Consider the following 14,187-nt stretch of genomic DNA (forward strand, 5'->3'; position numbering starts at 1 on the left):
ATGCTCCCTTTTCTTTGTGCTTCTTCCTTGTTTTTTGGATCTTTTTGTGGTATATTTTTTTTACCCCCTCTTCTTTATGTTTGTTCCATTTTTTGTTAGGATTCTTTCACAAAAGTTTAAATTTATGAAAATTTTCTTCTTCGTGTGTAAAGTTTGACATCTTTTTTGTGATTGCATTTCCATAATGTTTAATTTTCATCTTTTGAAATCAAATATTTTTTTTTTAAATTTGTAAAAAGCAACTTTTTATTTTTCTTAAAATAAAATTGTTTCTTTTTTACTTTTGTAAAATAGGATAAACATACAATAAAAAATTAAATTGTTTTTTTTTTAACAAAAATTAGTATTCATAAAACTATAACTTATAGATTATCTTTATTATTATTATTATTATTATTATTATTATTATTATTATTATTATTATTATTCTTGAATAAAATAACACTAATACTAAATATAGATAAATAGCAATATTTTAAAGATTAAAGCAAAGTTTAGATTAATTTTTTTTTATATTTTGCTTTTAAAAGATATGAACTAAAATTTCATTGAATTTTTTAAGTATAAATTCAAACATATACATAAATAATTTTAAAAAAGAAAGCTATAACTTTCACCTAAATTCTGAATAAACTTCAAGTTTGGAGAGGATCAAGGATCCACCTTTCAATTTTGCCTTTATTTTTATTGAAAATTGATAACAGTACCTGATATGTTGTATAGTTTCTTTCTTTCTTTCTTTTTTATGATTGTTCATGCAAAATCACCCCTCTTTATTTCTTTATCTATTGGTAGCACGGCATGCAAAAATAAATAATCATACGAGAAAGAATATATAAAGCATAAGAGCATGTTTTTTATTTACTAATTTTTTTCTTTCTTTCTCAGTACAGAAAAAATATATTACTAACTTTATTAAGGAAAAATATATATAATCGGATAATATTGTATTTTAGTTTTATTAAAAACTGAATTATTTTATTCCATTTACTTAAACCGATAACTTACATGAAAACGGAAAATTACAATAAAAAATATTAAATTAGGGACAAAAATGCTTAATTTAATAAATTAAGGTAGAAAGTGTAAATATATACCTTTAAACAAGGAGAGTAGGGTGTATTTAAACCTTTATTTTTATTTTTAAAAAAACTAAAAGAGAAAAGACAGAGGCAAACGCGCGTTTCTAGCGAGAGTACAATAATTGGGCGAAGCGCTTCCAACGACAGCGTCGTCTTGTTCCTTATTCTCTCTTCATACGCAAGCTGTCACTGAGCTCACTTATAGATTTTTGAAAGCTGTCCAAAACTCAATTTTTCGTTTCACAGTGAAGTACGTGTACACATGATTTTGAATCGTTCCATGATTTAAAACTCTTCGTTTTTTGTTGTTGTTGAAAGTTTGCGATCGAATTGCGACGGAGATGGCGGCGTCGAACAAGATCGAACGCGCTCACCAGATGTACCGTGACGGACGTTACGGCGAGGCGTTAGGGTTTTACACTGAGGCAATTGCCATGGCCAAGACCAACCCTCAGAAGATTGCTCTGCATAGCAATCGAGCTGCGTGCTATCTCAAGCTTCATGATTTCAAGAAGGTTCTCTCTCTCTCTCTCTCTCTGGTTTGTTTTTGGTATTTGGTTAAGAAATGAATTTTCTACGTTCTGCACAGTGAGTTGAATAGCTCCGATTTTATTTTTAATTTTAAATAGTAGGACGATGTATGAGCTCATAAAAGATGAATTTAAACTTTATGTTTGAGCAATTTTCAAAATTCAGCTAATGTTTTATTCTAGGTTGAGTTTTTTCTTTTTCAACGAAAGAATGTGATTATTGGGTCCTGATAAATGTGTGAACTTAAAGGCCATGCTCAAGAGGAACTGTTTCATTAGTTAATAGTGAAGGTCTGTTGAAATTCTGAATATGTAGATGTTTCTATTGATTTGGTTTGAATGGTGAATTTGCTTGCAATTATGTGCGTTTTATGGGTTTTAATGGAATATTGTTTAGGAATTTGGATCCCTTTCTGTTGTTAAGTAACATGGTGGTCATCTTAGCGAGAGAAAGAGACAATTTTTATCAAAGATTCATCATGAATGATTGTAGGACCCACTAATTAAATTTGATAAAAAGTGTGTTTCTCTCTCTAATATAATCGTATCATGTTACTCAACATGAAAGGATCCAGATTTGTTGTTTAGTTGAACATGTTCATTTACTTCCTGTCCAAGGATCTGCTGCTATTTGTATATATAATGCATCAATTGTTAACAAATATTTGCTGCTTCGTTGATGTTGAATTAGCAGTCTTGTCATTGGATAATGTCATTATATAGTTCTTGCCCCTTTTTCTTCTAAATTTTTCAATGGTTTGGCGAATGTACTACAGATAGTAATTTTTTTATAGGAAAACACATGATATCACAAGATTTAATGCAATGATAATATTAAATGCAACAATTTTCAATAAAACTTACTATTTATTGATTTCTTGTTATGTGCCCAAGGACACATGATCCGATTTTGTAATGCTTTCGTCTGTATTTGATGCCACTTTGGGTTTCAAATCAACTAATCCAAGTTGAGTCAAATTAAACATTGGTTAGGATTTTAACCTTCTAAATGTCGTTGCTTGTCATTCCCTCCATTTTCAAGCTTTTGCTGCGTGATTTCCTGCCTAATACGTGTTTTTGGGATGCAATCAATACTTGTCACTGCCATTTTAGGCAGCAGAAGAGTGTACCTCAGTGCTTGAGCTTGATCAAAAGCACAGTGGGGCATTGATGCTGCGAGCTCAAACGCTAGTCACCTTGAGGGAGTACCACTCAGCACTTTTTGATGTCAACAGACTCTTAGAGTTGAATCCATCTTCAGAGGTTTATCAAAATCTTCATGCTCGCTTGAGGACGCAGTTGGTAGGGTGTTATCTCTGCTATCTTATTTTCATTTCAGGTTGCATGCATTGCATAGCTGGTAGCTTGGTTTCAAGTTCCTAATAGATTACTTAGCACGGCTGTGGGGTTATTGTTCTCACTTAATTATAATATTGTTGTTGTTTTTTCCTTCTTTTTTTTTTTTTGGATTTTATATTTTTATTGTTAGGTATTCTTTTTTTGACTTTTCTTTCATCCTGCCAGTAGGAGGGACAGGGACACTCATTGAGTGCATTTGAGTTAGTTTTGTTAAAAAGTTTTGGGTATTACATAAGTAGTTGAATATAGGGTGAGAAATAAAGAGAGAAAGTGGAAGAAATGGGGAATAAAAAGGAGACACATTAGATTGACCTAAATTTGACCTAGAATTTTGTTCTTCTAGACAAAATATTTTATTGGTTGGTAGTAAGAAATGGTGTTTTTTTTTTTTTTTTTTTTAATTCTTGCTCAAGGAAAGTCACTTGCTCCAATACCAGAATCAGAAGAGGAGTATGACAAACAGGAAGATGAAGAGCCTGAAGTGATACCAAAAGGAGAGAATAAAAAGGAAGAGATGGGAGAGAAACATGCAGAGATTTCTATTATTAGGACAAATCAAGAGGATGAGCTTGGCAAAAGTATTATTAGTGCTGAATGTGCTCCCCCCAAAACAGATCCCAAGTTTTCATCCAACCAAGGAGAAAACCAAAACTATGAGCCGAAGAAGTCCACAGCAGATGCTATTGTTCCTAAAGCACCAAACAGGGAGTCAACCGAGCAACATTCCAAAGGATGGAAAACAATTCCAAAACCAAAAGGACATTCAGCTCTAGACTATGCCCGGTGGGACATTGTTGAAGGTGGTTCTAGTGATGATGATGAGGAGGAGGAGGAAGATGAAGAATCTGTGCCTCAGTACCGATTTCGTGTAAGAACAATTGGTGTCCGTCCTGTAAAGTGAGACGATTCTACTGTGCAGAACCTATAAATAGATTTTTTTTATCCCATAGTGAAAATAAAAGTCACATCTGATGCCCAAGAATGGTTGAGTTGCAATAGCTCAATCGTGTTATCTGCCATGAAGATCTACGAATCCTAGGTTATTATACAAGTTGGTTTGAAGTCAATGGTCATGAACTAATTGAACTCTGAATTTTACATGGAATCCCTCCGTTTGAAGCTGATAACATCCTGATGTCTGGGTCGTCTATATTCTTTTGTGATAGCAAGTATAAGGGTTCTTACAGCGTGACTAATATCATTGCAGTTGGAGAGAACTGATTATTTATCTTGGTGACACTCTTTCCACAGCTATAAATAGTATGGGAATTCCACGATGCATAATTATTGCAGTGGTTGCAGCCACGAGCATCCTTTATGCTTTTCTATCTATCATTAAAAAGCAAAATCTAGTCATTTTAGTGGGGCATGAACCTCTGATTTTTGCTCTGTCTTTTGTATATTCTATAATATGAATAATTTTCCGCAGTGTGTTATATTTACATCTATTTAAATTCAAAATTTTGTGCAAATACCACATCCTTTATTTATATCTTCATTTATTTCTGTTCCCAGAGTGCAGTTTGGTTTTCTGTTTCGGCGGCCTGGGATTTAGATTTCTATCAATCCATTTAGTTCAAACTGTGTTAAGAAAATAGGTCTATTTTGTTGATTCAAGCTGGCTGGTTTATATCTGTAAGATGCTTTAGTTTGATGAGATGGGTCAAATGTTATACTAAATAATTTGTATTTAATTTTGATGTTTTAACTAAAAATGTTAATGATGTAAAAAATAAAATTAAATATGTCTTGAGCATGAGTCGGATTTATGAAACATTGATTTAATAGATAAATTAGGTTTTTTAAGTACAAGTTCAATTGAACCCAGCGAATCAAAGTTAGTGAGTAGTTTGCACCCTGACTTACTAAGATTCAGTCTTGCAACCAATAACGGATATCGAGAATTTGTCAACCTTCAAAACCCCATTATCGAATAATATTGCAGTTAGTTTTAAACCGTGTTTGGTAATTATATTTTTTGTGTTGCTTTTTTTTTTCTCATGAAAAATGATTGGATTGATTTGGTATTGAGCTAAACAAAACCAAAGGAAATCATAATTATATTTGTGACATATATATAATTTGTACGCTTATATATAATTATATTTCAATTTACTTATTAGATTAAACTCCAGCTTTTAGGCTATCCTTAAATTCAGTTCATGATATTTCTCTTGAGAATTGTAGGATAATCTAAAAGGTCAAGTGAGTTCTAAATAATTGCATGGGTACACCGGTCAGGTAAATGTTGGATTATGCTTTTCTATTTTAAAATTTTCCTGCAAGCTATGGTCATGACATATTATATTTCTTGCTGCATCGATAATTATATTTCCTGCAAGTTTTTTGTGAGACCAGTGTCATGCAAGATCTCAATCATTGATTTAGTTTTTGCACAATAATTTAAGAAGAAAGACAAATGATGGATGGTTGAGATTTCAACTCTAGACAAATCCAAGCAGACTGGCAGGAAATGATCCAAATTCAAATGACATTTCCTACATGCTTATGTAATTATTAGTGTATATCCTCATATTCATGGGCTTCGGTTAATACTTAAAAAAAATGACAAACAAATCACACATAAAATTTAATATATTATAATATATTACACCTATATGGTCTTGGGTTAGAATAGATCAAATCATGGAAGGACTCGGGGGACACCATACACGTAATCGGCAGCTATCCGCAAGACGAGTTGAATGAATATCAATTTCAAATAATATAAGTGTCCGATTTATTAAAAAGAATTTTAATAATAATTTATTATAAATAAAGTTTATTAATCTAATTATTTATTTTAAAATTTTTATTGAGTATATAAACTTTTATATAATTTTAAAGGTTAAATAATGTTTTATCGCCTTATTTTATTTTAACAAAGAATATATTATTTAAAAGAGTAATGCTAAAGTATGAAAGAGTAGAATATGAACATTCACCAATTTAAAATTATTAAATGAAGTTTTACATAACTATGACACTTTTGTGAATAAAATTTATTTTTAATAAATATTTATTGAAAATATCATTTTATAGTTTATACACATGATATTATTTAATTTTAACTCATAATATATATTTAAAATTATCATCATTTAAAAATATTATATTTGATGCCAATTGTCACAACTTATAATATAGGACATATACATACACACAATAAGTTTTCATTAAATAAGTTTATTTTTAAATCAACCATTAAATTTAATTTTTTTATTATTTAAATTATGTCTAGAAAAATTTAAATCAATATAAAATTACTTGATACTTTACTAATATACTTTAAAATTAAGGTAGTATACATTTTGAAATATATAAAATTAAGAATTCCTTAACTGCATTCTTATAATTATTCAGATTTTAAAAAAATAATTAAATAATATATAGTTATAATTCCACAATTAAATTAATAAATTTTATATGTTATTAAAAGTGTAAGAATTGTTATAACTTATACTCATGTAATTTAATTTTTTTTTCCATACGTATGCATATTAATACATACATATATATGTATATATATAACTTTAAATTTCTGGATGTATCACTTCAATGAATCCTTGTACTCAAGAGCTCATGCAAGCTGCTGCAAAAGAAACATGAGAGACGTGGGATCTGAAGTTTCTTCGTGGACAGTGCAGCCCACTAAGTTCATTTCCTTGGCCAAATTACAAGCTTTGAAGACGCGTTATTTTTAAGGTGTTTATTTCTTTCTCTATTGTGGACCAAATTATATGATGTTGTCGTGTTCATTTTTGTTGAAGCTTCTATAAATTTTGTGAAACACATTTCCTCTACCAAATCCCATTAATAAAAGTTACATACTTTACAATTTAAGTTTTCTCTTTTTATTTTAAGGTTTTATATTCTTTGTTTGTTGAAAGTTAAATTCGTAATAGACCTTCTAAATGAGAGGAGGAAGAGAATGGGAAAAAGCGCATAATGCTCACTACGAGAGATTCAACTCATGCATTCAATTCACGTCTTACATAGGGGGTGAGCGAAGCAAACCCATTTTAGTGTTGAAATTAATCCCACAAAATTTAAAATTTGTTTAAAGCAAAAATTAATCTAATTAAAAATAAAAAAAAGTTGCATTATATAGGTGATTTGGTTTAAATTTTAATTTTTATTATTAAAATTGAACTAAACCAAATCGTACTAAAATATATTTATACTATTATTTATTTATATTTTTATAGAAAATAGTTTTTTCTTGTTTTTATTATAACAATACATAAATATATATGGCACACTATTTTTTATCTCCTCAAAACTCTCATTTCTCTCAATTGATTTTTTTTCTATATATCACTCTTTCACAGTTTTGTGATTTTAATTAATGTCTCTTTTCTCTCTTTTATTTTTACTTTTCAACAAATTTACTTAACTTTTGTGTTACTTTTAATATAAATAGAAAATTAAAAGTCATAAAAAATAAATAAATTTTGAAAAAATGAAATATTTAAAATAAATAAAAATAATCCAAATCAAATTGTAAAATATCAATACTGATATTATATTTAAACTAAAATAAACCAAACTATATATTATTTTTATAATCAATTTAAAAGATTTTTTTTAAAGTAACAATCAAACCAAACAAAACTACAAAAATCCTTAATCCTACAATTAATTAAGAAAATATTGAGCACTTAATTCATGTCATAACTTTTTTATTTCTTCGAGAAAAAGTTATATATTAGGTGAAGAAATATTCATTTTAAAAATATCATTTATCAGTAAACAAAAATTCTCAAGTATTAAAATGACATTTGTTGATATAATTTTTATCTAATAAAAAAGTAAATTATTAATATAGTTTTTAAAAAATTATATTAATAATATGATATATTAGATTAATAAATAATGTTATTAATATATACTATTAATACATCAAACGTCAGTATAATTTATTATTTGTTTGTATAAACCTTTAAATTTTATATTAATAATTTAATTTTTGGTAGAAAATAATTATACTAACAAATACTATCCTAAAAATTGATAATTTTTGCATAGGAAATAATATTTTTTTTTTAGTGATTGTTAATTAGCTATTCCGTTACCTCAGGAAAATCAATGAGGGATATAGTAATGAAACACGCATAGAAGAATTGCTGAATACAATTGAGCACATGTTCAGCTCAAATATAAAGTAAATAAATATCTTCTTAAAACGTAAAAATTATGAATAGAAAGACTCTTAATAATATTATTAATTGATATATAAATTATACATTAACATATAGTTAATGTTAAGAAAAAGTATTTTTTCATTAAAAATTAGTTTACTATTTTATTCTGATACACCTCTCTTATAATTAATAAACAATTTTATATATCTCGCTTGACTTTTATTATTCTAGTAATCTTAATCAGATTATTACCGTCTATTATTTAATATAATATTAAATGTTGGAATAGATAAAAGGAACAAAAACACTCATTTTTATTAATATTAATTACCTATTACGAATGTCTTTTTTTTTATGAAACATTGTCAACATTTTTTTTTTCATTTTAGCATAAATCAATTTTTAAAATTAAAATTCTAAAAATATTTTAGATCAATAATGAAATATAAAAATAAATTGATATTATCGATTAAAAAAATAAATGACATTAAGTAAAACAATTTAATAAATAATTTTTCATATTAAAAGGTTTATAAATCATTCAAATTAATTTAAAAAATATCATACTAAAATTTACTTTTAAATCAAGATATAAACTAGTCGGCCCAATTGAACAAAATGCATATGGCAAGAGGCGCATTGTTGGAATAATAAGGACTTTCGCTTCACACCTGAAATCATGTTTCCAAGTCAACCTTACATTAAAAAACCATAGTATAGGGGAAATGATTCTTAATTATGTGTACCGAGATTAACGCTAGACATAGGGTTTTTAGTTCTATATATACCTCAACTCTGTGCTTACCTCTTCACCAAAACACAATCCTTAATAGTTATTGTGATAGAACAACCTCCTCTCTCTACAAAGAATGGCTATTACTATTGAAATTAAGCATCTTATTGCTATTTTCATAATATTTTGGACATGTGCATACCCAGCCATGTCTAGAACACAGCTTGAATCATCTGTTGCCAACACATTCCAGCAATGGATGTCACAATATGAACGATCCTACGCAGATGTTGCCGAGAAGGAGAAACGTTTCAAGATATTTATGAGGAATTTGGAATACATAGAGAATTTCAACAACGGTGCAAATAAGAGTTATGTGTTGGGGCTGAATCAATTTGCGGATCTTACTTATGAAGAGTTCATTGCTTCACGTACTGGACTCAAATTGCCAACCCTATATTCAACGAACTCAGTTGCACCAATTTTAAATCTGAGTGATGTTCCTCCAAGCATGGATTGGAGAGAGAAACAAGCTGTCACCAATGTCAAGGACCAAGGCCAATGTGGTAATGATCGAATTCTAATTAAATAAAAATATCTAGTTAAATAAAGATTGCATGACACTAACATAAATCGATTAATTTGTTTGCAGGAAGCTGCTGGGCCTTTTCAGCTGTGGCAGCTATGGAAGGCATCGTGAAAATCAAAACTGGGAAATTGATCTCACTGTCGGAGCAAGAATTAGTCGATTGCAACCAAGGGTGTGGTGGAGGTTTCATGGATAAAGCCTTCAATTATGTCAAACAAAACCAGGGTCTTGCTAGTGAAAACGATTATCCATACCAAGGAGTGGTTGGAACGTGCCAAAATGGGATGGCACGTGCAGCCCAAATAAGTGGTTATGTTGATGTACCTGCCAACAATGAAGAGCAACTGTTACAAGCTGTGGCCATGCAACCTGTCTCAGTTATCATTTCCACAGATAAGGAATTTCATTTATACAAAGAAGGCATATTTACTGGACCATGCGAAACATTCACACAAGACCATGCTGTTACTGCAATCGGATATGGAACAATGGAAGATGGTACTAAGTATTGGTTGGTTAAGAATTCGTGGGGAGAAGGTTGGGGTGAACGTGGCTACATGAGATTGCAAAGAGATGTTGGTTATCCTGAAGGTCTTTGTGGCATTGCTATGAGAGCTTCTTATCCCACAGCCTAAGTTGCTTCAAAGCCAATTTCAAGGACTCGTGTGTGTCGTTCAATAATAAGTTGACATCATTGTCAACCTTTTTGTTCAATTATTCTTGTTATTTCCTATGTTTTCTTGAATGCATTTGTTTTGAAATTATACTTAGTTTGATGCTTGTATTCGAAATCAACTATCAATGATACAAAGTCCTTCATATACTTGAAAGATGGAAGTGCTCGGATTTATAACTACACAAAGGACTTTCGAAAGTATGGATTAGTTATTTATATGAATGAAAATATAAAACTAAATTAGAAAAATAATTCATGATCCTATTTAGAAGAAAATTAGAGAAAGATATTCATGCATACAAATTCTCCAACATTAAGAAAAATGAGAATATCATTGATATCATCGATCTACCGTAACTCTTCACTGTAAATTTAGTCACTCATATGAATTAAAAATATAAAATTAAATAAAAAAATAATTTATAATTTTATCTGTAAGAGAATTAAATAAAAAAATAATGTGATGTCTAAGTTCACTTGTTGGAGAGAGCCAAGGGTAGTAGAAAATAGTTATTTGATTGTGATTTATAATAAATGAAATTTATCAAATAAGTGATTCACCCTCAAATAAAAGAATTTAATTATTTTTGTTAAATTTATTAATTTACACACACATATCTTAAAATCATATCATAATTGAGTTGAAATTAATTTTAACGGTATTATAATTTGTGGTTTATTTCAAAAACTTTAAAAAGATCAATATTAAACCAGATTTGTTGCATTGCATTGTAAATTAAATTAAAAATAATAAAGATTTAAAAATATGTTAAATTATCATTTTAAATATATAAATATATATATATATATATATATATATATATATATATATATATAAGATAAGAGAATTAAGTATCACCAATTATAACAATTTTTATAAAAATTATAATCTGAGATTATTTTGAAATAAATATTTTTGCTTTATTTTAACATGAAATTTTTAATATTCAATTGTGTGTGTGTGTGTTATAATTTCTATTCACATATATCTTGTATATATTTGTAAACAATTTAACATATAAAACTAAATTATGTTATTAATTAGATAATAAAAAAAACTATTTTTTAAAATTGCAAGAATGAAAGTAAAGATAATAAAATTTATATATCTTGATTACAATAAAAAAAATATAGTAATTTATTAAGAAATGTAATGATTTTTAAAATCATTCATGATGATTATAAAATTATTTTACTTAATTATTTAGCATACAATTTTTTCAATAAATGTTGTTGGAAGAATGAAAGTAAACTAGTATATATAATTTCTACATTTAATAAGAATTAAAATAATAATATATATTTTTACTTATCTAGTAATTAATTAGTTTGATATAAGACACATTACTTATTAAATTCTAAAATTATATTTTTAACTATTTAAATACAAATTAACTGTTATCATATTTATAAATAAATATAATTATTATGGTGATATTAAATAAAAATGCAATCCTAAATATTTTTTATTTTTTCCATTTTAATGTGTATAGGGGTCATTTAGTAAGTCAATTTTTTGAAAAGAATAAATAATAAAGTATATCATTACTGTTATTCATAAGTGTGAATATATCTAGTTTAGCTGAGCCTTTCTTTATTTATTAACTTAATTTATTTTATTTTAGCTATTTTCATATTATTCTAATTTTGTTTATGTATATGCTATTTTGGATTTTTTAAGTTTTTTATTTAATTTTACTTTTTACTTATCCAATTCAAAAATTTAAACAAAGAAAACTAAGGAGATTTTGGCTTTACATGGCCCCAGCATAATTTGGGACAGAACAAAGAAACAGTGGTAGTAAACACTCAAAAAGGGAGAAGAAAAAGAGGTAGCAAAAACTGCATAGAACAAAGATCAGAGAGCAATAACCAAACACATTTAATTATATTTCTTTTGCTCAATATTGCAACCTGTGATTCTGATTTCGCAGAAGTTCGTGTGATTAGGTAAATGGGCATGGTTGCATTTTGTGGTCTTCTAGCGTGTTTTATTCACGAGAGTTAGAGTTTGTTTGATTTACTTTTGATTTTTAATTTTTAAAAAATATATTTTAAAATAATTTTATAAAACTGGTTTTAGAAAAATAAAATAAAGTAAATTTTGTTTGATAATTTAATTTTTAAAACTGTTTTAGTTAAATCTTTGTTAGTTTTAAAAAAAACAAAAAAATAAATAAAAAATACCTAAATAGCAATTCTATTTTTCAGATTTAAAAACTCTATTTAAAAAAAGAAAACATACAAGCTCTTGGAAAGTAAATTAATTTTCACACAATACATAACAAAAATAGGGATGTGAAAGTTTTGTCGAGAGTCACCGCATAATGGGGTCCAACCATACATGCAACAGTATCCAATATTAACCATTACAGAAATATGCACTGTACAAAAATTATTAATTTTTGCTCTTCACATTTCTCTTCTTTTTTATTATTGTTTGTGTATGAAAAACTTTAATTTTTTCTAATTCCCTTTTCTTTAAATAATAATATTAATAACTAATAATTAAATAAAATAATTTTGCAACAATTTGAAGCATTAACTGATTATTTTTTTACTTTTATGTATTATAAAATTGTAAACTTATATGTATCTGAAATCATCTTAAGTCATATAACTTAAATCTATTTACAAAAACTAAATATTTTTATTTTTTAATTAATTAAAAAATCATGTTGTGTTACATCTTATGCAATACTTTTGAATTTAAGTTTATTTTAAAATAGAAATGTTATTTCAACACCCAAATAAGTTGTTGGGATATAAGACATCGTATTTCTACTCTATTTAAATAACTAGTCTTACAAATCTAATTATAAACACTAATACAGGATAGCAAACTTTATAAAAATAAATAAATTCTTCTCTCGCTCAGTCCTTCTTCTTTGTTACTCTCTCGCTCCAACCTATTCTTCTCTCCCGCTTACTCTTTCCTCTTTGCATTACAAATGCACGATAGCAAACCTCACAAAAAAACTTTTCTTTTCTTCTGCCCACTCTTTCTTTGTTACTCTCTCACACCATCTTGTTCTTCTCTCCCACCCACTCTTTCCTCTGAACGTTATGCTCTGGCTCTCGCACCATCCTAAGACTCCTATCAAAGCTCGTCCACCACAAATCCATTTCTTCCAACACTACCATTTAAGCTCAATTTTTTTTTGTAAGTTACTTTCCTTTAAGTTCACCCACAACACCTTTTGTTTTGTAAGAGTTTATTTTTTTCTTCATATTTTTCTATTTTGTGCAGGTGGTTAATTTTTTAATTAAAGCATATGAAGGTGCAAAGGTCTATGGAGGAGGAATCAATCAATCATGACATGCAAAATGTTATTGAGCTCGTTAATGAGGTTGGTAGTGTCAATGATAGTTCTGACATAGTTGAGCCATCTATTGGAATGGAGTTTTTGATTCAATAGAAGCTATTAAAACATTTTACAAGAAGTATTCAACTAAAATGGGTTCAGGATGGAAAGTTAGAAATTCAAAAAAGGGGTAAGATGGAGAGTTGAATTATTTGATTTTGGCATGCATACGAGAAGGAAAAAGTTAGTCAAAGGTACCAATAACTTTGAAGATACATCCCATTGTAACTACCAAATGTGAAGCAAAGATTACAGCAAAGAAAAGGGGATGTGAAAAATGGTCTATAAAAATAATTGTTCTTGATCATTCTCATGAAGTCAGCCCTTCGAAGGCAAGAATTTTTTTAAAAAATAAGTAGATTAGCATGCATGTGAGAAGAATAATTGAATTACATACTGAGGTAAGGGTAAAAATAAACAAGACTTTTCAAACCTTTGTTCACGATGTTGGTGGACACAATTTGCCATTTGTAGAAAAAGATGTCATAAACTATATTAAATAGGAAAGACATTTGACTGCAAAGCAAGGAGATTCCAAAGCTTTGGTGAATTATTTTTGTAGGATGAAGGAAAAAAAATATATTTTGGCCAAATGCTAGAAGTCGAGTTGCATATGAAGCTTGTGGAGATATTGTTCGTTTTGATACAACATACCTAACAAACAAATACGATGCCGTTTGCTGATTTTGTTGGTGTAAATCACCATAGT

General features: G+C 28.1%; 2 protein-coding genes across 2 annotated transcripts; both read left to right on the plus strand.

Annotated features, from left to right (window-relative positions):
* Nucleotides 1-1,149: 1,149 nt before the first annotated feature.
* Nucleotides 1,150-4,437, plus strand: LOC113855163 (sperm-associated antigen 1A). The gene is made up of 3 exons (XM_027486671.1): nucleotides 1,150-1,597; nucleotides 2,726-2,914; nucleotides 3,390-4,437. The coding sequence occupies exons 1-3, from the start codon at nucleotides 1,424-1,426 to the stop codon at nucleotides 3,870-3,872; spliced, it is 846 nt and encodes a 281-aa protein (XP_027342472.1). The 5' UTR covers nucleotides 1,150-1,423; the 3' UTR covers nucleotides 3,873-4,437.
* Nucleotides 4,438-8,984: 4,547 nt separating this feature from the next.
* On the plus strand, nucleotides 8,985-10,072 carry LOC113856287 (ervatamin-B-like). The gene is made up of 2 exons (XM_027488041.1): nucleotides 8,985-9,414; nucleotides 9,501-10,072. The coding sequence occupies exons 1-2, from the start codon at nucleotides 8,985-8,987 to the stop codon at nucleotides 10,070-10,072; spliced, it is 1,002 nt and encodes a 333-aa protein (XP_027343842.1).
* The last annotated feature ends 4,115 nt before the right edge of the window (nucleotides 10,073-14,187 follow it).

Source organism: Abrus precatorius, unplaced genomic scaffold (genome assembly GCF_003935025.1).
Source record: "Abrus precatorius isolate BTA unplaced genomic scaffold, Abrus_2018 Scaffold11, whole genome shotgun sequence".
NCBI classification, from domain to species: Eukaryota; Viridiplantae; Streptophyta; class Magnoliopsida; order Fabales; family Fabaceae; genus Abrus; species Abrus precatorius.